Below are 25467 nucleotides of genomic sequence, written 5' to 3' on the forward strand. Positions count from 1 at the left end.
TCTCAAAGTAACCATATCAAATCAATTATTGTTCTTTGATGAAAGAAATGTGTTGGATCAGATATATCAGTGGACCAGCTTTGTCTGTTTTCACAACTGTAAGGTTTTATTGCATCATTTGGAGTTATTTTTGGTGGGCAGTTTTTGTCCAAGTGATTGAATCTAACAAGGAAAATGTTAATAAGGTTAGTGAGCAAGTCTGCGGCTGTGCTAATGCCCGCCAGGTCAAGACGAGTATTACTGGCTCCCACGCACACCTGCGCGAGCCCTCCTGACCGTGTGTTGGTAAACCTGAAATCCCTAATCAGCGATGTCTGTGCACATGAACAGTTATTTACTGTTGATATCATTACCATAGCTTTGATTTTTGACTCTCAGAAGTCAGCCTTATTTGTGTTACAGAGCTTTTGTTTTCTTTTTTTAAAATAACTTTTCCACTGTCTGAAGTCTGTGGGAAGGTGCGAAGCAGCACTCAGATGCACAGCGCAGCAGCTCGCAGGAGGCGTGTCTCCCTGTCTGTTCTACTCGGGTCACAGTCGGTGATTTGAGGGGAGATCAGGGCGGTTTGAGACCTTCAAGCACGGCGGTGGTGAACAAAAGTAGCTGCCAGTCTCCGCTGTTTGAAGTTTTGACAGGTTTGTCAGCAAACACTCCAAGCAGATTAGGCTGAGGTGTGTTTGATGTTAAAGGTTTTGAGAAAAGAAATGTCAGAAGAAATGAACTTTATTGTATTTGTTTCATGTAGAAGTCACATTTGAGGCAATTTGAGGTAATCCTTCATCACAGTGTTAAAGTATCCTGTGTCACAACTTATTAAAATGAAGGAAACAAAAATCATGAATTCCAGAATATTTTATCATAAAATTTGGGAAAAAAATACAATATGTTCTGCCTGTAGTTCTAATATGGTAAGAAGCCCCCCTCCCGCCTTGGTAGCAATTGACGTTAGTGGATCCACCCATCCTTAATCTACTGTATGAGTTAGCGCTTCCTCTCCCCTGCAAAATCTATTCAAGGGAAATTTAGTTAAGAAATTTACGCTTGGATAATCAAATGTTTCATTTGAAGGGTTGGTTCTTGGGAGAATAACTGCCCTTATGGAGACAGTAATGGAATAAGATGCTGGAAAATAAAGGTAAATCATGTTTTACACATGCATCTCAAAAATTTGAAGCTCATCAAAAAGGTCAAATCAGTTTTATTTATTTATTTATGTTAGTTTTAAAGAATATAGCTTTCAGTTAGTGAAATCCCCAAATTCAATTTGCAAGAAAATTTGAATATTACATAACACCAATTTTACAGATTTTTATTATATAAATGTTGTGGTCAACACAATCATGGGGCATTCTGCTGACTTGACAGGTGTCCTACAGTTTTTAACACCCTTCACAAGGAGCGAAAGCCACAGAACTTCCTTGCTAAACAAGCTGGTTGTTCACAGATAGAACCATTTTACTGCAAAGCAAAGTGAAAGAAAAAAGATGTAGAAAAAGTTGCAACAGGGATAACTGCAGGTTTCAGCGGATTGTAAAGCAAAGCTCATTTTAGGGTTTGAGGCGATTTCACAAAGTGTGGACTGCAGCTGGAGTCTTTGGTTTAATAACACCCACCTACTGTATATCTAGGATATGGGCGACAACTGTGGCGTTTCTTGTGTTAAGCCACTTTTTAACCAGAGATGTCAGGAGAACCATGCCTTGTCTAAGGAGAAGGACTGTTGCTCTGTGGTCCAGAGTCCTTTTTAAAGGTCCCAGAGTCAAGGGGAAGACTGGAGAAACACAGAAGTAACTTGTGGTCCAGTTTGAAGATTCCACAGTCATAGATTGTTTGGTGTTTCATGTCATCTGCTGGTGTAGGTCCACTGTATTTTATCTTTCAGGAAATTTTGGAGCACTTCATGCTTCCCTCTGCTGACAAGCTTTATGGAGATGCTGATTTCATTTTCAAGCAGGACTTGGAACCTGCCCATTTTGCCAATGGTACTAAAAGCTTGTTCAATGACCATGGCATTACTGTGCTTGATAGCCTGCAAAGTGGCCTGACCTGAACCCAATAGAGAATCTGTGGAGGATTGTCAAGAGATGGATTTGACACTAAAGTTAATAATGCAAATAAGCTGCAATCTTCTTTAACACCTCAGCAGATCCACAGGCTGATGTCCTCCATGGACAATACACTGCATTGATGCAGTGATTCATTCTAAAGGATTATTGAGTGCACATACTGTACAACACGTGCACATACTTTTCCTCTGACATTTCTAAAAAATATATGAAAAAATATTTGTTTTATGTATTATTTAAATTTTCAAACAAATCAAATTTTGGTTTTTTATTAAGTGTAAGCTATAGCCATCAATTTTGCAGGAACAAACTCTTAAAATATATCACTCTGTGTGAAATGAATTGGTATATTACAAAAGTTTCACTTTTTGAATAAAATTACTGCAACAAATAAATATTCAATTATGTCCCAATGAGGTGCACCTGTGTTTGCTTTTACATGCTTAGCTATTTTTTTACCTGCTGCATTGTCATTGGCCTTTATGGCCATTTGCACTGTATGCACACTAAGACAAGAAAAACGAAGGGAATCCAATGTCTCCCCACCTCCTCCGATAAGTATGTTCACTTATTAGCATCTGTCCTCCCTCCATGTGGAATGACACTGAGTAGATTCATCATAACCGATGACATTAATTGACGTGATTTGTGAAGGGGAGCATTTAGTCGTGGGTGGAGGACTCCTAATGATCGTTTTCCACTTCCAGTAGTGGAGTCATTGACTCAATTTTATTTCTGATTTGCCGTCTCTTTTCTTTTCATCTCTGACCATTAGTTAAGTAATAAGTGATGGCCAGAGGGGGCAGAACAATTAGAGGTGGAGCAGGGGCTGTTGTGAGAAACCGTGGGAGTCTGCTTTGGCTCCAGGGTTAAGGTTATGAATGTGGGTCAGTGAACTGACAGAGACAGCTGGTTTGTTACATAAGGATCTACAGGGGGGCTGCAATCTTGGCACCGGGCACAGGGGCGTTATCGTAGGGAATCCCCATTGCTCTGGCTCAGGAAGGCTCTCCCTGACTGGAGGCTGCCCCTGTGCCAGGGTGGGGGGTGTGGGGGGGGGGGCAGGCATGGGTGCCTAGGCCCTCATGATACTTGTCAGGCACTTGGCAAGCCCTTAATATGTCCTGCTACTGTTTGGTGCCGACAAGTCAGTTTGTCGTGGGAAACAGTGTTACAATGCCGGGAGGGAAGCCCTGAGGCCCTGAAAGAGGCTGTCTAGTGTTGTTTCAGTTTACAAAATACACTCCGCATACACTGTTCACACATCCAGCGGTCCATCTCCTGACCTTAGCAGCCTCTCTAAATGTGTAGATGAAACACTACGAATCTCCAAAAGCAGTTCAAGTTGTTTTGAAAAAAGGAAGAAAATTGAAAATAATACATTGTTCTAAATGCTTTGGTCAGTTTTTCCCCCATTTATTTCTGGTGGGCTGTAAAAACGAGCATGATGATGACGTGTAAAAGTATGGATCAGAGTGGAGTTAGCTGCTGGATCGTACCCGTTGTTCATCTTGCTTCCCAGAGCCTTTACTGCCAGCTCAGCACACTCCACAGTAATTGAAGCCATTTGCAATGTTGTAGTGTGGTAATGGGCAGATCCATGTCTACCACCCACCCACAGCCTCTACCATTAATCAGAGCTGTGAGGAGTCAAGAAAGCCAGGATTTGGTTGCTATAGCAGGCCCAAGTTTTAGCCTAGAGTCAGTTGCTTTAAAGAGACATCTTGACACCTCTGAAGTGACAAGTTTGGTTTAAAATGTTCAGGTGCTTTGATTCGTGTGCATAGCTTTGATCTGAAACAATTACTCATCAGGAAAAGCATTCCATCATATTCCTTTTCTTCCTGTTTTTAACCCAAAGAAAATATTCACGTACGCAAAAATTTATATTCCACTAAAGCTGATCTGCACAAGGAAACAGATCCCTGTTTAAAATTTTCTGACTTAAAATCCATCAGTTTAGGTCTTATCAGAATTGTTGCCTCTTTTTCACATGAGAAACAAATATACCACACAACAAGCAAGATGAAATAACAAGAAATTAAAAAAGGGGAAATAGTGCCTTGGAAAGGTATTCATATTCATTGAATTCTTACACATTGTTCATGTTACAATCCTATTTTTATGAGGATTTAATGTGATTCAACACCAATTAGTGTACATTTGTGAAGTGTATGGACAATTATACATGATTTTGGGTTTTTTTTAAGTTTATCTTTTAAAATCTGAAAAGTGTGTCAAGCATCGGTATTCAGCCATTCTGAGTCGATATTGTGTAGCACCTCCTTTTGTTGTTTTCACAGCTGCAAGTCTTTTTCGGTATGTCTGTGTGAATCTGTAAATGTTAATTTCTTGCCCCAAATTCCTCGGTTGGATTTACATCTGGAATTTGATTGGATCATTTTAACACATGAATATCCTTTGATCCAAACCATTATTGTAACTCAGGCTGTATGTTTGGTGTCTTCCTGCTGGAAGCTGAACCTTTGCCTCAGTATCAAGTCTTTAATCTTTCTTCACCCGTGTTTACATCAACTCTAAACTGCTTTCCTGACCCTGCAGCAAAAATATCCTTCCAGCATGATGCTGCTGCAACCACAGCCACCATGTGCACTACTAAAGGTTGTCCGGTTGAAAGATTTTTCCTGTTAAACGTTGGATCTCTGAAGCTCCTCCAGAGTTCCAAAGGGCCTCTGGGCTGCTTTTCTCATTAATGCCCTCATTGCCCAGTCTGTCAGTTTAGGCGAATGACCACATCTTCATAGGTTTGCAATTGTGCCATTCTCTAAAATTCTTTGATGAGCAATTGAACAGGGCCCCTGTGATACTTAAAGCTTGAGATAATGTTTACCTATAAACAATATACCTAACTGGGTGACCAAATATGAAAAACCGAAGGCGGGACAACAAGGATGCTTATCAGGGATGTAGCGGGACACATTACCAACACTAAGATGACGTCAAAAATGTTTATTTAGCAAAGGTCTCACATTACATTAATCATTCCCTGCTTCGCCTATTAACGCACAACAAGGAATTAGCACAAGTTTGAAAAAAAACAACTTTTCAAACTTTCAAAGTTTAACACTGGTAATCTCAGCTACCTTGTCTGTCTGACAGGCATCTATGGGTTTGAGTAAAAATGAGCCCATAGATCAGCACACGGCTTTTTCAGGTGTGCATTTCTTGAGCGACTCACTTTTACATTGTCTCCACATCGTGCTCCCCTCTGTGTGAAATTGAAAAATGACTTTGGCAAACTTCACAAAAATCCCTCAGAGATCACCTTTCACTGGCCTCTCCCAGTAACAAACCACTTCCCAGTCTTTGTTGTAGCTGCATTTTCTTAACCATGACATACTTTCCATTATATTTTGTATAGCCTACTGATGTAATCTATACAAAAAAAATTGTTACTTGGTATTTTCATTGACAACTAATGCGGCTCTGTGATGATAACTGCAGCTCTGCTTTCTGTACATTTCAGAAAAGCTCCATTCGAACAGTTTTTTGACTTTTCAGAATTTGACCTAGTCAAATGCAGGACATTGTTTCTGTTTGAGGGACACCGGGACAGGAGTGAAAAATGTGGCACAGTCCCACTCAAATTTGGGACATCTGGTCACCCTATTCCTAACCCTGCTTTAAACTTCTCCAAAATATCCCTGTTGACCTGTCTGCTGTGTTCCCTGGTTTCATGATGCAACTTGTTCTCTAATGTCCTCTAACAAACTTCTGAGCCCTTCACGGAATACCTGGATTTATACTGAAATTAAATCAAACACAGGTGGACAGTACTAATTGGGGAACTTCTAAAGGCACTGCCTTTTATTTTGGGGTATCAGTATAAAAGGTAGGCACACTTTTTTTGATTTCTTTTTTGTTGAATAGCATAAATTATTTTTTGTCTACTTAAATATGTACAGCTTTGTGTTGGTCTGTCACATTTAAAACTTGTGGTTGTAACATGACAAACTATAAAGCCTCAAGGGGTATGAATACTTTGACTTGAAGCTTCATCTGCAGCGAAAGATGCCTCACCAAAGAGTTTAGTTGTTTTGTGCTTTATGCAGTGCTGCCTTTATTCCCAAAATACCTTATGGAAATTGCATCAAAATGTTATGCTCCAATTAAAACTTTACAGAATGTTTTGTTTAGCTCATATTGAAAAGTGATTTTATCTTTATTTGTTGCTTTGGCAGGGCTAAAAGGTTTTTTTTTTTTTAACCCAAGAAGACTTGGTTCCGCAAGTTTGCCCCATAGCTCAGATATACAATGCATGTTAGAGATTGTTGTCAAATTATATGGGCAGCCAATGTTTGCCAGAAAGTCCTGCTGCTCTTTCAGTGCTGCCATAGCCCTCCTGGCAGCCTTGTCTCCTCGATTTCCATCAGCTTTGGAGGAACGTTGTGTTCTTAGAGATGCATTTATTGACAGTTGTCAGTGTTGTGCACAGATCTATTTAGATTTCCTGACTGGCATCTTTTAGTGACAAGATCTGCTTGGGAATGGCATTCAAAGACAACCTGCATAGTAGTGAGGAAATTCCATAAAGGCAACCTAACTTTTAAGTATCCATAGTTTGTATTATATTATTATTTTTATTATTTTACCTTTATTAGTTTGGTGACCTGCTTCTCTTCCTGTGTCTCTGTGGCCTGGTCTCTGTCTGCCTGGGTCGGCTGCCGTCTTCAGGAGTCTAGCTGTCCTTTGTTGCTCTTGGGCATTCAGTGTTGCAAGGTTTCTACCATTCTTACGATTGTAACAACTTTGCACCTCCAGGGGACAAATTCAGGCACACACACACACCAGGCACACACACACACTCAAAGCAAATACACTTACGTCTGCACACATACCCATCCACACACAGACATACATGTCCACCACCCACCAAATAACCTAGATGGTCTAAGGTCATACAAACACAGGTTCCAATTCAATTAATGCCTATTGACATGACTCTTGTGATGCCTCATGCAGTCTTGATTTAATAAATTCCAACAATTCCAGCAATTAGGATACCATCTTGAGATTTCCTTTCTGTAGAGCAAAGGCACCCCAGCACAAGTAGTCAACCATCTCTCTATATGGTATTCCTCAAATGCCAAGACAGGACCTGTTGAAACCATTATGGCATGCATTATAAAAAGGTTCCTAGAGCTTGTAGAAGACAAACAAGTCATCAGCATCACAGATCCTCCACCTTACCAACAGAAGGCCTGAGGTGTTTTTCCACATTTGTTTGACCTCAAACCCACTTGGAGTGTTTGTTGCCAAAAAGTAAATTTTTTTTCCTAATCTGACCAGAGCACACAGTTCCCGTTAATATTCCAGTAGAGTTTAGCAAACACCATATGGTTATATTTGATGATACAGATACAGATACAGTTGGGGACTTGGTGGACCAAAATGAGCTAACAGTGAGCTTTGAACATTTTTTATCTTCCTTACAATGCTCCTCACTATGTGTGGTAGTAAGATAAACTTGAGTCCTCTTCTAGCATAGTAGCTAAAAGAAATAGGCTTTTGTGTCACACCATATTTATACTCCCAAGGAAACAGAAATTAATGGACGTTCCAAGAAAATCAACAAAGTAAAAGCCAAAATTTAAAAGCATGATTTTGTGATATTTATTTTAAGGGGATTGTTAGGGGTACCAGCAATTTAACCAAACACACACAAACCAATATGTGGTAACTCCACAGAGTTTGTCCAGAGCTTTAAATTAATTCAGTAATACTACATTTTGCAGATTGTATTCAGATTTGTGTAATGAGTGTGTACTTTTCCTTGTTGCTAGTTTCTGAACTATGTCCTAAAACGTCCTGTAATGTAGCTGACAGCTGTATCCAATCTTTCTATGATCTAATATTCCCCAGCATTATATTTACAATACTTTGTGAGCTAAAATCAACAGGTATGTTGGGTAATATTAAGTGAAATTCTCTCCAGCAGTTTTCTGCTCTGGTGAAGCCCTGGTAAGCAGGACACATGTCCGGAGACATTGTTCTATGGCCGAGCCTAACAGCAGCAAAGTTCCTCATCGTGAAATAATGATCGCAATATTCCTGCAACTATTTTTATATGAAGAACCTCACTACGGTTTTTACCCTGATATGGCTCCTTTGACTTTGCTGTGAGAAAAAACGATTACTGGATTTTAAGTATATCTGAGACAGTGTAAGAGGTTTAACAGGGACACCGCCCACACCACTAAATGTAGCAGTTCTCTGTCACCTCGCAGCAGTCCTGATCTTTCTGCCATACCCAGGCAGAGATGCAAGGTGGAAACAAAAGGAGAGGCAGGAAGACTTTAACATCGCCCTCAGGTTCCCCACTATCTGTCCTTCCCATGAGTGTGCAGATGGGAGAGGCGGAAACGTGTCTCTGCACTACAAACAAGCACCAGCCTATTTTAAGGTCACTTGTAAGTCTAGACATTTGCAGGGTACCAGCCAGTGCGATAGCAGCAGATACTGAGAATTTGCTTCGTTTTGGAAAGAGCCCCTTTGATTGCACAGCTTTAGACAGGATTATGTGTAGAGCCTTACAAACACTGGCTTATTTTGACTCCAATACCTTTTATAGGGAATGTTGCCTGACACTGCTGTAAGACAAAAAACAAAAATGCAAAGGAAAAAGTATATTAACATCATTGTTGTAATAGTCAAATCTGCTACATGACATGTCAGATATGTCCCAGTATATAATGTAAAGTTAATCTCTGAGCTGCCTCACCCTTTGTAACAGCTGAAGGGTTAGTGACCTTGTCGTGGACATGCCGAGGAGTTTGGGGAACTGCAGAGGCGGTGCATTATCTGAGATTGAAGCACAGGCCCATGAGGGTCTGCTGAGGCCATGCCCTATAATGCAGACAGGTCACTTGACTCCATTGCCCTCACGTGATTATCGGTGGCCTCTCTGCTGGCAGTCTTCATTCACATGACCTGCTGAGATTCAGGTACTCATCTGCTCATCTCCCAGTTATTATTCATCCTCTTTCCCCAGCTGAGCTCAGAACATGACCTGAGTTTCAGAAACTAAAAGTGTGGAAGATCAGCGAAAAATTCGTTTAGCTATAGCTCCAAAATATAAACTCAGTTTATTTTTAAAAGATCTTATTCAACAGAATAATAGTGTGTTATTACCCCTCTTGATGACAGAACACCCCCAACCTGTCAAGCCATGGACTCTAGTAGACCTCAGAAGGCGTACTGTGGTATCTGGCACCAAGATGTCTGCAGCAGATCCTTTAGGTCAGCCAGCTTACCTTCTGCGTATAGTGCATCCTGGTGTAATGTGTTCCCCAGATAACACACATGTATCCAGCCAACAACATGATGTAAAAGTACACTACAAAAGTGAGCCATAAGGATGGTAAACCATGTTGGATAGTGTAAACAAACCAAAAGCCTTTGCTCAATTTTACAGATTTTTAAAGCTTACATATTTAATTGAATCTAGGGCTTTACTAACCATGCACGGAGCAAATAAAAAAAATACTACCTCATCATAATTAAAGACTTTTCACAGAAAGAAAATGTGGATATAATTTAAGAGGTGACTTAAACATGAAACATAGTTTTGCTCAAACCACACTTTCATTCTGTAGGGTCATTATATGAAACAGTACTGAAGAGAGACTCAAACAAAATAAATATGCTGCAGTTCAAAATTATTAAACAGAAGGACTGATGTTCACTAGATATACAAGAAGAAGAATAAAAAAGGCAGGTACTTTGCTCTGATGTTATTTCAACTATTGTATTTCAAAACTATTAAGCAGTTCGTGTAGGGCTAGAAAAATATAATAAACTCATTTTCATTCTATTCCTCTTTCAAATAGATAATGTTCTTATGGTGCATGTACTTGTTTTATTTCTATAAGATAAATTAAATTTATTTTTCTTTTGTACATTTATGGTTATTTTGAACAACTACAGTGTATTTTTAATCATGCTGAAAATGAATATTATTTAAATAATGTTCCTCCAGTGGTGAACAGGGATCAACATAGGCCCTTTTACTAATCTGGAGCAATGAAGCCCCATATGCACCAAACTACAATGCACTATGTATCCTGACACCTTTCTGCCAGAATCAACATTAAGTTATTTTTCAATAAGAGCTACAGCAGTTCGTCTGTTAGATCAGACCCAGCCAGGCTTTGCTCCCCACTTGCATTAGCATGCCCATGACTCACAGCTGTTCATCCTTTGAACCACTTTTGATTGTGAGTAATGCAGACCAGAAACACAAGATTGTGATCCCATCCCACTATATAATACGCAGGAAAACATACTGTACATTTCATTAAATTTGAGGATGATACAGTCATCCTAAGCTTTCTAAATGGGAAAAAGCATCACTTTCCGCCCATTGTTGGTGGGTCTCCTGAACCTTCACAGACAGTGATAAATGGTGCTGCTAGTGATATGGTGAGCAGTTCTTTTTTTGTTTTATTCAGATGTTGTTGCTACAACAACAATAGGTCCAACAATGGCTATACTTCCTAAGGAAAATAAGACCTTTAATGTATAATCTGGCATAATGGCCCCTTTTTAAAAAGTTTTATTGAATTTCTTCAATGTTTTGTATCACTGCCTGGTTTGTTCATTTGTATCTGATTATTAAAACCAGACTTGGTGGCCTAGTTAAAGTATCAGATAGGATTTCGGGGAGAAGTCAGGTCCAGCTTGTGGACTTGAATGATAAGCAAATGCTGAGGACGGTAACCTCCTCGGTTGCTATGCTTGGATCTTACTATTTCTTCTCCCAGGCCTTCAGTATAAAGGTCAATACATACTCTACAAGAACAGAGACATTTGTTATTTTACTCGAAGTAGCAAGAAAGTCAATGCTCCCATATTATACCACTGATTGACCTCGCAAAGTAGTCACAAGATAAGTGTGACATAGTAATACAATCCAAAGCAAATCACATTTGTTAGTCCTTGCTGCTACTGTTCTGACTAAAACACTTAAGGTCTGCTGCTCATACTACTGCAAATTTGACTTTTCTTGTCCACAGACTGATAAAACCTGGACTCTTTTCTTTTGTATTATGTATTTGTGTTTTTATTTTGTGTGTTTTTAGCGAGTAGGCTGCAAAGCTGCTTCCCAATAGGGAGAGCTGCAGTTTTGGAGATGGTCTAATGCAGTCACATAGCCATTACAATGTAGCTCTTGTCAATCTTGCTCAAATCCTTGAGTACCTGAATCCAAAGTGTCATTATCTACAGTGAAACGAGTCCTGTACCGACATGAGCTGAAAGACAGCTCAGGCAGGAAGAAGTTATTTTTCCAAAAACAACATAAAAAGTGAGATCACAGTTTTTAAATGCATAGAGGAATATAGATCCTACATTTTTGGAGACGTGTCCTGTGGGCTGTTCAAACTTAAAACTAGTGTTTGGAAATAATGATCATTGTTAGATTTGGAGGAAAGAGGAGGAAACCTGCAAACCTGAGAACACCATCCAAACTGTGAATTACTGGGATGGCAGCATCATTATGTGGGGGTGTTTTGCTGCAGGATGGACTGGTGTACTTCACAAAACATAATATATGATGAGGGTAGAACACTGTGCGGAAATATTGTAGTACTATGTCCAGACCTCAGCCAGGACTTTAAAGCTTGGGCCCAAATGAGTCTTCCATATAAATTATGACCCTAATCAAAATGGCTTAAGGACAACAATGCCAATGTTTCTCAGTGGCATCACAAAGTCCTGGTCTCAGTCCAATGTAAACATTTTTAAGCAGAGATGAAAGGTGTGTGCGAGCAAGGTGGCCTATAAACCTGATTCAGTTTTACCATCTATCAGGAGGAATGGGCCAAACTTTCTAGCGGACTATTGGGGGAAGCTTGTGGAAAGATACCTAAAATCTCTGACCTAAGTCAAGGCAATTTTGCCAAATACTAATTAAATGTATGTCAATTTATTAATTTGAGGAAAGTAAAGCAAAATGATCTCACGTTAATATGGCATTTAGGAAACACAAATAATTTAGTAATCCTAACTGACCAAAAAAAGTTGATTTATTGCTAGCCATTGAGAAAAAAAGGAATTAGGTGTATTTTTATACAGTGTATGTAAATATATGGTTCAATCTATATATCCAATTCACGAACAGGTTCTGGTATTAAAGATAATCAATGACACATATTTCAACTGTCAATAATCAGAATGTTTCTTTTGCATGTTGCTCTCAGATAGCAAAAACGTGGCACTGTATTTATCAGCTGAAGCAAGATGTTTAAGGGAGAGTATTTTTTGAATCCAGGCATATTCAGATTTGACCCCTATGTGTGAGTCTTCTCTCTCTATAGATTTGGACCATTTCAGAAGCTGGCTTTTTCAACTTCCCAGTGCAATCATTGAACAGCTGTTAGTGTAATTACTGCACACATGGAAATACCAGAATGTCCCTGATTCCCTGGATTATAGTACAAAGTATCAAAGCATTGTCCAATGCACATGCAGACATATGAAGATCCAGACACACACTCTTTCTTTGTGGAATCTGTTGAAGTTTGCAAGTTTAAAGCACACAGGGTTTTCTTCTTGGAATCATAGTTGTGAATTTGTCCTCTTTTTTTTTTGTTAAGGGAGGGAAAACTGCAGGGAATCAGTGGTTGTCAAAATCTTAGAAGTGATATTGTCATACCAGCCGGATGGCCGTCTGGTGTTTGTTTAAAAGGGGAGGGAAGAGAAAAAAACAGTCCAGGCGATTGAATCATATCTTCTTGCCAATACGTCCTTGCGTTCCCACCTCCATCATTACAGCAACATGTTTTATTTTCAGCAGAGCTGTTCTCAGTGACTCACATCCCAGAGCCATGTGTTGCTCAGTTAGGCCTCAGATCCTTTAAACACAGACCGAGTGGTCAGAAGAAATGCTCTCGTAATGCACCAGAGAGTGCACTCAGAGTACAGCTCATTTTTGGAGTGTTTTGCTGGACTGAAAACAAACCTCAAGTTTTTTCTATCCATTTTTTTATTGTACAGGTCCTTCTCAAAATATTAGCATATTGTGATAAAGTTCATTATTTTCCATAATGTAATGATGAAAATGTAACATTCATATATTTTAGATTCATTGCACACTAACTGAAATATTTCAGGTCTTTTATTGTCTTAATACGGATGATTTTGGCATACAGCTCATGAAAACCCAAAATTCCTGTCTCACAAAATTAGCATATCATTAAAAGGGTCTCTAAACGAGCTATGAACCTAATCATCTGAATCAACGAGTTAACTCTAAACACCTGCAAAAGATTCCTGAGGCCTTTAAAACTCCCAGCCTGGTTCATCACTCAAAACCCCAATCATGGGTAAGACTGCTGACCTGACTGCTGTCCAGAAGGCCACTATTGACACCCTCAAGCAAGAGGGTAAGACACAGAAAGAAATTTCTGAACGAATAGGCTGTTCCCAGAGTGCTGTATCAAGGCACCTCAGTGGGAAGTCTGTGGGAAGGAAAAAGTGTGGCAGAAAACGCTGCACAACGAGAAGAAGTGACCGGACCCTGAGGAAGATTGTGGAGAAGGGCCGATTCCAGACCTTGGGGGATCTATGGAAGCAGTGGACTGAGTCTGGAGTAGAAACATCCAGAGCCACCGTGCACAGGCGTGTGCAGGAAATGGGCTACAGGTGCCGCATTCCCCAGGTCAAGCCACTTTTGAACCAGAAACAGCGGCAGAAGCGCCTGACCTGGGCTACAGAGAAGCAGCACTGGACTGTTGCTCAGTGGTCCAAAGTACTTTTTTCGGATGAAAGCAAATTCTGCATGTCATTCGGAAATCAAGGTGCCAGAGTCTGGAGGAAGACTGGGGAGAAGGAAATGCCAAAATGCCAGAAGTCCAGTGTCAAGTACCCACAGTCAGTGATGGTCTGGGGTGCCGTGTCAGCTGCTGGTGTTGGTCCACTGTGTTTTATCAAGGGCAGGGTCAATGCAGCTAGCTATCAGGAGATTTTGGAGCACTTCATGCTTCCATCTGCTGAAAAACTTTATGGAGATGAAGATTTCATTTTTCAGCACGACCTGGCACCTGCTCACAGTGCCAAAACCACTGGTAAATGGTTTACTGACCATGGTATCACTGTGCTCAATTGGCCTGCCAACTCTCCTGACCTGAACCCCATAGAGAATATGTGGGATATTGTGAAGAGAACGTTGAGAGACTCAAGACCCAACACTCTGGATGAGCTAAAGGCCGCTATCGAAGCATCCTGGGCTCAGCAGTGCCACAGGCTGATTGCCTCCATGCCACGCCGCATTGAAGCAGTCATTTCTGCCAAAGGATTCCCGACCAAGTATTGAGTGCATAACTGTACATGATTATTTGAAGGTTGACGATTTTTGTATTAAAACACTTTTCTTTTATTGGTCAGATGAAATATGCAAATTTTGTGAGATAGGAATTTTGGGTTTTCATGAGCTGTATGCCAAAATCATCCGTATTAAGACAATAAAAGACCTGAAATATTTCAGTTAGTGTGCAATGAATCTAAAATATATGAATGTTACATTTTCATCATTACATTATGGAAAATAATGAACTTTATCACAATATGCTAATATTTTGAGAAGGACCTGTAAATACTAATGAAAATTTGTGTTTTATGTCTTTCTGCACACCCAGGTAAATGGGATTTTCCGGCCTTCATCAAAAGGTTTAATTTGGGGGAACCTGTGGCTGCCTTGCAGTTTCTCACCCAGAACTTCAAGGACTGAAGGATGCTCAAATGCTTCAACCAGAAGAAGAATAGCACAGTATAGTGATACAAAATAGAATATTTCTTGATGTGTATTGTTTCCATGCTTTCCATGCATTAAACAGCAGAAATTCTTCAAAGCTTGCACAAGCTTCTATCTTATCGCTGAGTTCAAGAGATATTTCCTCTCTGTGTTGCACTAGCTGAAGGGTTTTTGATGTCACCCCATATCTCTGATCACATGGTCTGGAGCACAGGATTCGGGAGATAGATTTCAACTTCACTGGGGATTTCTTAATAGTTTCCGAGCATGTTCGACAACAGAAGGAAGACGGCCCTGATATCACAACTTAGTGTGGAAAGAGTTATTCTAATTCAGGGGCCGGAAACACGTCAGGGCCAAAAAAAGGAAGTGGGAGGTGAAACCAAGACCGCAGCTCAGCCGGATGCTGCAGTGGAACTTGAACCAAAATACTCTGTAGAGTGACAGGACAAGGGGGAGGGGATGTCGAGGCAGTCATGCACCAAATAAAGGGAACTTGCTGTTTGTGTCATTGTTTATCATATTTCCATTGACCACTCTCACCCCGACTGGAAACAATGAGCTACTTTCAGGTATCTGACTAATTTATCTGAAGTAAAAGTTGCTCTGTTTAGATGTGTCCTTTAGTATAACTTCAGGACAATGAACCCATTTTGAACTTGAGAGAGTTGCATAAGAGCCTCACCTGGCAGGTCTGCAGAGGATGGTGTGGGTAAACTTTTCAACCCATCCACAATAAAATGCTTTACTGACTTTACTGGTCTTAGTAGAGGGTGGGTAAGAGTAGCCCCCCATGAGGAATATTGGTTTCTAACCAACAACTCTCCTCTGGGGATTGTTTGTATCAATACCCCAGATGTCTGAAAAAGGGTGGATTTACATGAGTGACTTTGATGTTCTGATAATCAATCTTTAGTTGGTGGTTTTATTGACCCTAGTTTGGTGTCTCATCAGTGGGATAGGCAGGAGCAGGTAAAGGAGGTTTTTGTTCCTTTGGTGGATAAGCCAGGCATGGTAACCCCCAATGTGCCCTCTCCATGAACTCTGGAAGATCATTGATCAATTGTCCAGCATGTTCTTTGTTTGCCTCCCAGACTTAGCAGTCAAAGCATCCGAGTTCACAAACAAAACTACCAAAACAATGCACATGGACCCACAGTGAGTGAAAGAATCCACTGCTTTTGAATGCATGTTACGTACCCATCGGTTAGAGTGTTGCTCATGACCTTGATTTGCTCATCTTATTTGACTTATAAAATCACTTTTCTGACAACTGGCAAGTGGAGGATAATTCCACACTCATTGTGAAGCATGCCAAGTAGGAGAGCATTCTTCCAAAAACCACCTACTTGAAACCATCAGTACAGGATTGAAATGCCAAGATATGCACTTCCAAATGCCTTTTTTCTCCTTTATATTTTAGAAATATCCTGCCAAAACAGCTGGGTTTTGCCACTCGGTTTCCCTGAACGTGTTTATTTTTACTCCAAATGTCAGAAGTTAAATGTTATGATTAAGAGAAATTGACAGTTATAGTTCAGTGCTGCAGAGTATAGAAGCTTCTCACTTCCCCTCATGATATGAATAAGGCATTCAAGAGTTTCTTTAATGAAGTCAAACCTATTGTAATTTGCAATTTTCATAATCAGTTCAGTTGCTAACTTGCAAAAAGTAATCCAATATTCAAGACAATGCTAAAGATTTATTTCACTGGAGAATTTCTGACGTTAATGCATGAATTGTGATAAAATACAAGTGCGAAATCTGTTCAGTTAAATGTCAGCAATGTTTCTTTAGTTTGTATTTGCATATCTAACTGCAAATATTAGATGCGGCTTAAATTCCCCAGGAGATCTTAGTCCTATCTCAGAGTAAAATTCTTTCATCTACCCATGTTTGGACATAACTAAATCTGTTCTATTTTTTTCACCTAAACGGCTATTCTTATCGCATTATAAAATAAACCTCATGTAGAAGGTGACCTTTAACTTCTCTTCTGATGAAACTATTGGAAGGTTACAACACAAAATGAAGCCAAAAACTTCTATACTTCATTACTTTTGTGAGAAAAGTACTTTGGTTCATTTTGTAAGACAATAATTGAACAAGCTACTAGGTAACGTAAGACTAGGTCTGTCTATAAAAGTCTCTTGAAGATACATATGGGTAGCCTGCTTCTGGACCTGCTTCAGTTTAGCACCTTTCATACAGTGCCTTGCAAATGTATTCCTACTAAATTAACTTTTCCACATAGTTTCCACAAAATAATTTTCAAATAGTTTATACTTTTTGAAGTGGAGGGAAAAGGAGACATGGTTTTCAAAATCTTTAAAAACAAAAAATGTATAAGTGTCTGTGCATTTGTGTTCAGCCCCTTGAGCCAAAACCAAAACTTTTTGTTTGAATTACAGCAGTAAGTCTTTTTGAGATGTCTCTACCAGCTTTACACATCTATATGCTCTGAGATGTACAAAGTTTGGGATATTGTACTCGTACTCGTCATCTTCCGCTTATCCGGGACTGGGTTGCTGGGGCAGCAGACTCAGCAGAGACGCCCAGATGTCCCTCTCCCCAGACACCTCCTCCAGCTCCTCCGGGTGGAGCCCAAGGCGTTCCCAGGCCAGCCGAGAGAAATAATCCCTCCAGCTTGTCCTGGGCCATCCCCTGGGCCTCCTCCCGGTGGGACATGCCTGGAACACCTCCCGGGTAAGGCGTCCAGGAGGCATCCGGTATAGATGCCCGAGCCACCTCAACTGGCTCCTCTCGATGTGGAGGAGCAGCGGCTCTACTCCGAGCCCCTCCCGGATGGCCGAACTCCTCACCCTATCTCTAAGGGAGTGCCCGGCCAACCCTACGGAGGAAGCTCATTTCAGCCGCTTGTATCCAGGATCTGGTTCTTTCGGTCATGACCCAAAGTTCATGGCCATAGGTGAGGGTAGGAACATAGACCGACCGGTAAATTGAGAGCTTTGCTTTTCGGCTCAGCTCTCTCTTCACCACAACGGACCGGCACAGTGCCCCCATTACTGCGGCAGCCGCACCAATCCGTCTGTCAATCTCCCGCTCCATTTTTCCCCCACTCGTGAACAAGACCCCGAGGAACTCCCCTCCAACCTGAAGAGCACAGGCCACCCTTTTCCGGTCGAGTACCATGGCCTCGGACTTGGAGGAGCTGATCTTCATCCCAGCCGCTTCACACTCGGCTGTGAACCGCCACAGCGCATGCTGTAGGTCTTGGCTAGAGGGGGCCAGCAGGACCACGTCATCTGCAAAAAGAAGAGACGAAATCCTCTGGTCCCCAAACCAGACCCCTCCGGCCCTTGGCTGCGTCTAGAAATCCTGTCCATAAAAGTTATGAACAGGACCGGTGACAAAGGGCAGCCCTGCCGGAGTCGACATGCACCGGGAACAGGTCCGACTTAGTGCCGGCAATGCGGACCAAACTCCTGCTCTGCTCGTACAGGGACCGGATGGCCCCTAATAAAGGGCCCCCGATTCCATACTCCTGGAGCACCCCCCACAGGGCATCACGAGGGACACAGTCGAATGCCTTCTCCAGGTCCACAAAACACATGTGAACCGGTTGGGCAAACTCCCATGAACCCTCGAGCACCCTGTAGAGGGTATAGAGCTGGTCCAGTGTTCCACGGCCTGGACGAAAACCACACTGGTCCTCCTGAAGCTGAGGTTCGACTATCGGCCGGACTCTCCTCTCCAATACCCTGGTGTAGGCCTTACCAGGGAGGCTGAGGAGTGGGATCCCCCTGTAGTTGGAACACACCCTCCGGTCCCCCTTCTTATGAAGGGGGACCACCACCCCAGTCTGCCAGTCCAGAGGCACTGTCACCGACCGCCACGCAATGTTGAAGAGGCGTGTCAACCATGACAGCCCAACAACGTCCAGAGATTTGAGGTACTCAGGGCGGATCTCATCCAACCCTGAAGCCTTGCCACCGCAGAGCTTTTTAACCACCTCACTGACTTCAGCCTGGGTAATGAAAGAGTCCAACCCCGAGTCCCCAGCCTCTGTTTCCACCACGGAATGCGTGATGGCAGGATTGAGGAGATCCTCGAAGTACTCCTTCCACCGCCCAATAATGTCCTCAGTCGAGGACAGCAGCCTCCCACCCCCACTATGAACAGTGTTGGCGAAGCACTGCTTCCCCCTCCTGAGGCGCCGGACGGTTTGCCAGAATCGCTTCGAGGCCAACCAGTAGTCCTTCTCCATGGCCTCACCGAAATCCTCCCAGGCCCGAGTTTTTGCCTCTGCCACAGCCCGGGCCGCAGCACACTTGGCCTCACGGTACCCGTCAGCCGCCTCAGGAGTCCCACAAGCCTACCACAGCCGATAGGACTCCTTCTTCAGCTTGACAGCATCCCTTACTGCCGGTGTCCACCACCGGGTTCTGGGATTGCCGCCGCGACAGGCACCGCAGACTTTACGGCTGCAGCTACGGGCAGCAGCATTGACAATAGATGCGGAGAACATGGTCCACTCGGACTCTATGTCTCCAACATCCCCCGGGATCTAGTCAAAGCTCTCCCGGAAGTGGGAGTTGAATACATCCCTAGCCAAGGGGTCCGCCAGGCATTCCCGGCAGACCCTCACTATGTGCTTGGGCCTGCCAAGTCTGTCCGGCTTTCTCCTCCTCCAGCAGATCCAACTCACCACCAGGTGGTGATCAGTGGACAGCTCAGCCCCTCTCTTCACCCGAGTGTCCATAACATGCGGCCACAGGTCTGATGATACGACAACGAAGTCGATCATCGACCTCCTGCCTAGGGTGTCCTGGTGCCAAGTGCACTGATGGACACCCTTATGTTTGAACATGGTGTTCATTATGGACAATCCGTGACTAGCACAGAAGTCCAATAACAAAACACCGCTCGGATTCAGATCGGGGAGGCCATTCCTCCCGATCACGCCTCTCCAGGTGTCACTGTCATTTCCCACGTGGGCGTTGAAGTCCCCCAGCAGAATAATGGAGTCCCCGGGAGGGGCACTATCCAGCACCCCCGACAGGGACACCAAGAAGGCCGGGTACTCCGCACTACCGCTCGGCCCGTAGGCCGAGACGACAGTCAGAGACCTGTCCCCAACCCGAAGGCGCAGGGATACGACCCTCTCATCCACTGGGGTAAACCCCAACACGAGACGGCTGAGCTGGGGGGCAACTAGCAAACCCACCCCAGCCCGCCGCCTCTCCCAGTGGGCCACTCCAGAGTAGAAGAGAGTCCAACCCCTCTCAAGGAGATGGGTTCCAGAGCCCACGCTGTGTGTGGAGGCGAGCCCGACTATTTCTAGTCGATATCTCTCGACCTCCCTCAGGCTCCTTCCCCCCCAGCGAGGTGACATTCCACGTCCCTAGAGCCAGCCTAAGCATCCGGGGATCGGGCCGCTGAGGTCTCCACCTTCGTCCGCCACCCAATCCTCTTTGCACCGGTCCCTCACAGTTCCCCCTGCAGGTGGTGGGCCCACTGGGGGATGGCCTTGCGTCTCTCGTTCGGGCTTGGCCTGGCCGGGTCCCGCGAGGAGCAATATTGTTTTATACCCTAACCCTGCTTTTAACGTCTTTACAAATGTATCCATGACCAGTCTGCTCTGTTGCTTGGTTTTCATGATGCTGTTTGTTCTATAATTTTCTCCAGCTAATGTGTAAGGCCTTCATCAACTGAGAATTAAAATTACACTCAGGTGGACTCTATTTACTAATTATATATCGTCTGAAGGCTGTTGTTAATACTTTCATTTCATTTCATTTATTGGTATTAGAGTAAAAGTGGTTGAACACAAATACACACAATGCTTTTTATATTTAAAAATATTGAAATCCATGTTTTATTTTCTATAACTATGCACTACTTTGTTGTGAAAACATTTAAAGGGTAAGAGTACTTTTTTAAACCACTGTACATGTACATCTTAGAAAATTAGAATCTCCTAAAACTTATATTATAGATATTACTCTGTATAGATTCACTACACATGGAGTGAAATATTTCAAGCCTTTATTTCTTGTAATTTTGATGATTATGACATGCACATAAAAAAAACTAAATTTAGTGTCTCAGAAAATAAGAATATTGTGAAAAAGTTAAATATTGGAAACTTGTGTTGTCACCCTAATTAGCTAAATAACTCTAAACACCTGTAATGTTCCCTGAGCATCTAAATCAGGGGTGTCCATTGTGCAGCCCTGGGACCATTTATGGCCCTTGGAGCAATTTTGTGTGACCCCTGACTGTAATTGAAGACTGGCACAAATTTGGCCCTCCAGCAGATGGAGCTGATGCAGATGGACACTTTTTGTCATTTGTTTAGGGTGAGATTTTCAATGACAGATTTGAATATTCTTAAATAACCCTAACACAAATATTTTAGATACAACACAATTTTATTTATTAGCCATAATTTTTTGCTTTCATTTTAATATTATACACTCACCAGCCACTTTATTAGGTACACCTTGCTAGTACCTGGTTGGACCCACTTTTGCCTTCAGAACTGCCTTAATCATTCGTGGCATAGATTCAACAAGGTACTGGAAACATTCCTCAGAGAGTTTGGTCCATATTGACATGATAGCATCACACAGATGCTGCAGATTTGTCGGCTGCACATCCATGATGCGAATCTCCACCACATCCCAAAGGTGCTCTACTGGACTGAGATCTGGTGACTGTGGAGGCCATTTGAGTACAGTGAACTCATTGTCATGTTCAAGAAACCAGTCTGAGATGATTCGTGCATTATGACATGGCGCGTTATCCTGCTGGATGTAACCATCAGAAGATGGGTAGTACACTGTGGTCATAAAGGGATGGACATGGTCAGCAACAATACTCAGGTAAGCTGTGGCGTTGACACGGTGCTCAATTGGTACTAAGGGGCCCAAAGGGTGCCAAGAAAATATCCCCCACACCATTACACCACCACCACCAGCCTGAACCATTGATACAAGGCAGGATGGATCCATGCTTTCATGTTGTTGACATCAAATTCTGACCCTACCATCTGAATGTTGGAGCAGAAATCGAGACTCATCAGACCAGGCAACGTTTTTCCAATCTTCTATTGTCCAATTTTGGTGAGCCTGTGCGAATTGTAGCCTCAGTTTCCTGTTCTTAGCTCCCATGAGTGGTACCCGGTGTGGTCTTCTGCTGCTGTAGCCCATCTGCCTCAAGGTTTGACGTGTTGTGCATTTAGAGCTGCTCTTCTGCATGCCTTGGTTGTAACGAGTGATTATTTGAGTTACTGTTGCCTTTCTATCAGCTCGAACCAGTCTGGCCATTCTCTTTGAACCTCTGACATCAACAAGGCATTTGCGCCCACAGAACTGCCGCTCACTGGATATTTTCTCTTTTTCTGACCATTCTCTGTAAACCCTAGAAATGGTAGTGCGTGAAAATCCCAGTAGATCAGCAGTTTCTGAAATACTCAGACCAGCCCGTTGGTACCAACAACCAGGCCACGTTCAAAATCACTTAAATCACCTTTCTTCCCCATTCTGATGCTCGGTTTGAACTGCAGCAGATCGTCTTCACCATGTCTACATGCCTAAATGCATTGAGTTGCTGCCATGTGATTGGTTGATTAGAAATTTGCGTTAACGAGCAGTTGGACAGGTGTACGTAATAAAGTGGCCATTGAGTGTAGTAAATAAACCCACAAACATCCAGCGACTTTTTACTCAGAATCAGAATCAGTTTTCTTGCCACGTTCGTACAGACAAACAAGGAATTTAACTCGGGTACACTTTGCTCTCAATAATAAAGAATATATTTTATAAATGTATATATATACCCAATTGACTTTACAACAGAATATGATGTAAAATCAGTCCAAGTATGCATGGTGTGGTTCTGGAACTCTGACTGTCAAGTGTTCATCAGAGAAACAGCCTCGGAGAAGAAACTGTCTCTGTGGCGGCTGGTTTTAGCAGACAGTGCTCTGTAGCAGTGACTTAAACAGTTTGTGCGCAGGGTGTGTTCGGGGTCTGCAGAGATTTTAGCTGCCCTTTTCCTGACCCTAGACCTGTATAAGTCCTGGATAGAGGGAAGGTCAGTTCTGATGATTCTCTGCAGCCCTGATTGTTCATTACAGTCTGGATGTGTCCTGTTTTGTGGATGAGCCAAACCACACTAAGATGGATGAAGACAGGACAGACTGAATTATGGCAGTGTAGAAGATGAGCAGAAGCTCTTGTAGAAGGTTGTACTTCTTGAGTTGGCTCAGCAAGTCTCGGCTGGGTCTTCTTCTGAACATTGTCTATGTGAAAGGACCATCTCAAGTTTCGAGAAATGGTGGTTCCTAGGAACCAGAAGTGGTCCACAGCAGACACAGTGTTGTTGAGGATGATGAGGAGGGTACATTGGGGTGGTGTTCTCTGAGAGTCCACCATCATCTCCACAGTCTTGAGTGGGTTAAGTTCCAGGTGGTTCTGACCACACCTGTGTACCAGTTGATCCACCTCTTGTCTGTATGCAGACTTATCACTCCCCTGAATCAGAACCAATAACAGTGGTTTCATCTGCAAACTTCAGGAATTTCACAGATGGGTCCGTTGTGGTGTAGTCGCTGACTTGGACACATCCAATAAACTTGTATTAAGGCAAATGTCTGAGACCCCTTTTTTTCTGACCAACATTAATTTGTTCTTTTGTACTGTGTTTCATTATAATATTGCTTGTTTATCAGATAAAAAGAAAATAATTCACAAATGAATTTGCATTTTTAATTGGAAAAAGATTTATGGTTTTTGAGTACTTTCAACTTGCCAATTTTATCCCACTGTTCAAAATGTTTGGGCACCACTGCTCTAAATGGTCTTGCAGTCTAGGTCAGTAGACTGCATAATTATGGGGAAGACTGCTGACTTGACAGATGTCCAGAAGACATTCATTGACACCCTCCACTGAAAGGGTAAGCCACAATAGCTAAAGAAGCTGCATCCAAGCATATTTATAGAAAGTTGAGTGGAAGGAAAAATTGTGGTAGGAAAAGATGCACCAGCAACAGGTATAACAGTGGTCTTGAGAGAATTATCACACAAAATCTTTATGAAATGAATGAAACCTAAATATTAAGGAGAAAATCCACTGTATGCAATGATTTCAGAGTTTTTGAATGTATGTTCTCCATATTTAAATCAAATTCTATGCTCTGAATACAGTCGTTGATTATGCTAGTCAGCCTTTTAAACAATTTCTTGGGGGTAATTAGTTTTAATTAGATGATAGTGTGAACTTATTACCATGTACTCAGTCATTATAACACTAAAAGGCATTTGCTCCATTGTTTGCGCAGCCAGGAATGTTTTATTTTTCTAGCTGTTTCACCAACAACAAGGGATAATTTTAACCATCCTGATTATATATGGAAAGAAAAAGCCAAACTAATTTGACTATACATCTAAAGTGCCTGGGAGGTTTTCCACAGTGCTTAAAAAAGGGCCTATGCCTCCATGAAACTCCAATATGCAAAAGATCTGGGCGCTGTACTATGAGCCAAGTCACGCCACGAGCCATTGACAACAAAGGCCATCCCCCATGTTACCCATCTCACAGTCGAGGAAAAAGGCCTGCAACAGGTACCCTAAGTGTTCCAGCTGGGGCAGCCAACATTCCAACCGCAGAGACACACAAACTCTCCCCTTCCCAAAGACATCATGGTGCAGGGAGTCCTGGGCCACACCTGGGGATTCTCTGATGTTTTGCATCCATAAACATGACAGAGGACACTGCTGTTTAGAAAGCTGTGTCACAGTATGGATCAGGTAATACTAATTTAAATAAAGTAACAGGAAGACCAGACAGCATAATATAATGACTTTAAGGGCTGAAAACACTAAAATACACAAATCATGCAATTTTTTCTGCATCAGATTGTAAAGCTTTTTTATTATCTGCTCTCAAACAAGGTCTTTTTGTTTTGTTATTATTTTAAATACAGTTTTAATTAGGGATGGTCTTGTTTTATATTATAATACACCGAGTCAAATAGACAAAATTAAATACCAAAAATATATTGATATGAAATTAGTAATATCAGTTAGGCTTTACATATGCAAACACATTAGCTTAAACTCGTGAGAATTCATTGGCTGCAATTTGATTTTTCCAGTATGGTAGTAAAAATACCATGGTTTGATTGTATCACAGTCTCATAATCCATTATAACAAAAAAACAAATATTACGACCGTTGCTTAAATAAAATAATAGTTTATAGTTTCAAAGTGTAATAAGTCACTTAATCTTCTGGAATGTTGATCTGGTTTGTTAATAAGTGTCAGCTGTTTAGGTCTTAATGATTTTAACAACAGGTGCACTAAAGGGGAAACAATGAAACAAACCCAAAAGCAGGAATGGTTTTGCAGGTGGAGGCCACAGACATGTTTCCCTCCTTATGTTTTTGATGGATTTTCAGTAGTTTTGCATTTGACCAGGGTCAGTGTCACTACTGGTAGCATGAGGCGATAACTGGACCCTACAGAACTTGCACAGTCAGTCCAGCTACCAGGATGGCACGTCAATTTGTGCTATTGCCTGAAGGTTTGCTGTGTCTCCCAGCACAGTCTCAAGACCATGGAGGAGATTCCTGCAGATTCCAGAAGATTACTGTTGGAGAG

At 42.1% G+C, this 25467-nt stretch overlaps 1 protein-coding gene across 1 annotated transcript in view; it reads left to right on the forward strand.

Annotated features, from left to right (window-relative positions):
* The window catches only part of LOC124878322 (phosphatidylethanolamine-binding protein 4), a 76294-nt gene extending 61359 nt beyond the window's left edge, over positions 1-14935 (forward strand). Inside the window, exon 7 of the mRNA XM_047382208.1 lies at positions 14723-14935. Coding sequence (XP_047238164.1) covers positions 14723-14814 — 92 coding nt within the window. The 3' untranslated portion in view covers positions 14815-14935. The remainder of the gene's footprint in view (positions 1-14722) is intronic.
* Positions 14936-25467: the final 10532 nt, after the last annotated feature.

Source organism: Girardinichthys multiradiatus, chromosome 12 (assembly GCF_021462225.1).
Source record: "Girardinichthys multiradiatus isolate DD_20200921_A chromosome 12, DD_fGirMul_XY1, whole genome shotgun sequence".
Classification (NCBI taxonomy): Eukaryota; Metazoa; Chordata; class Actinopteri; order Cyprinodontiformes; family Goodeidae; genus Girardinichthys; species Girardinichthys multiradiatus.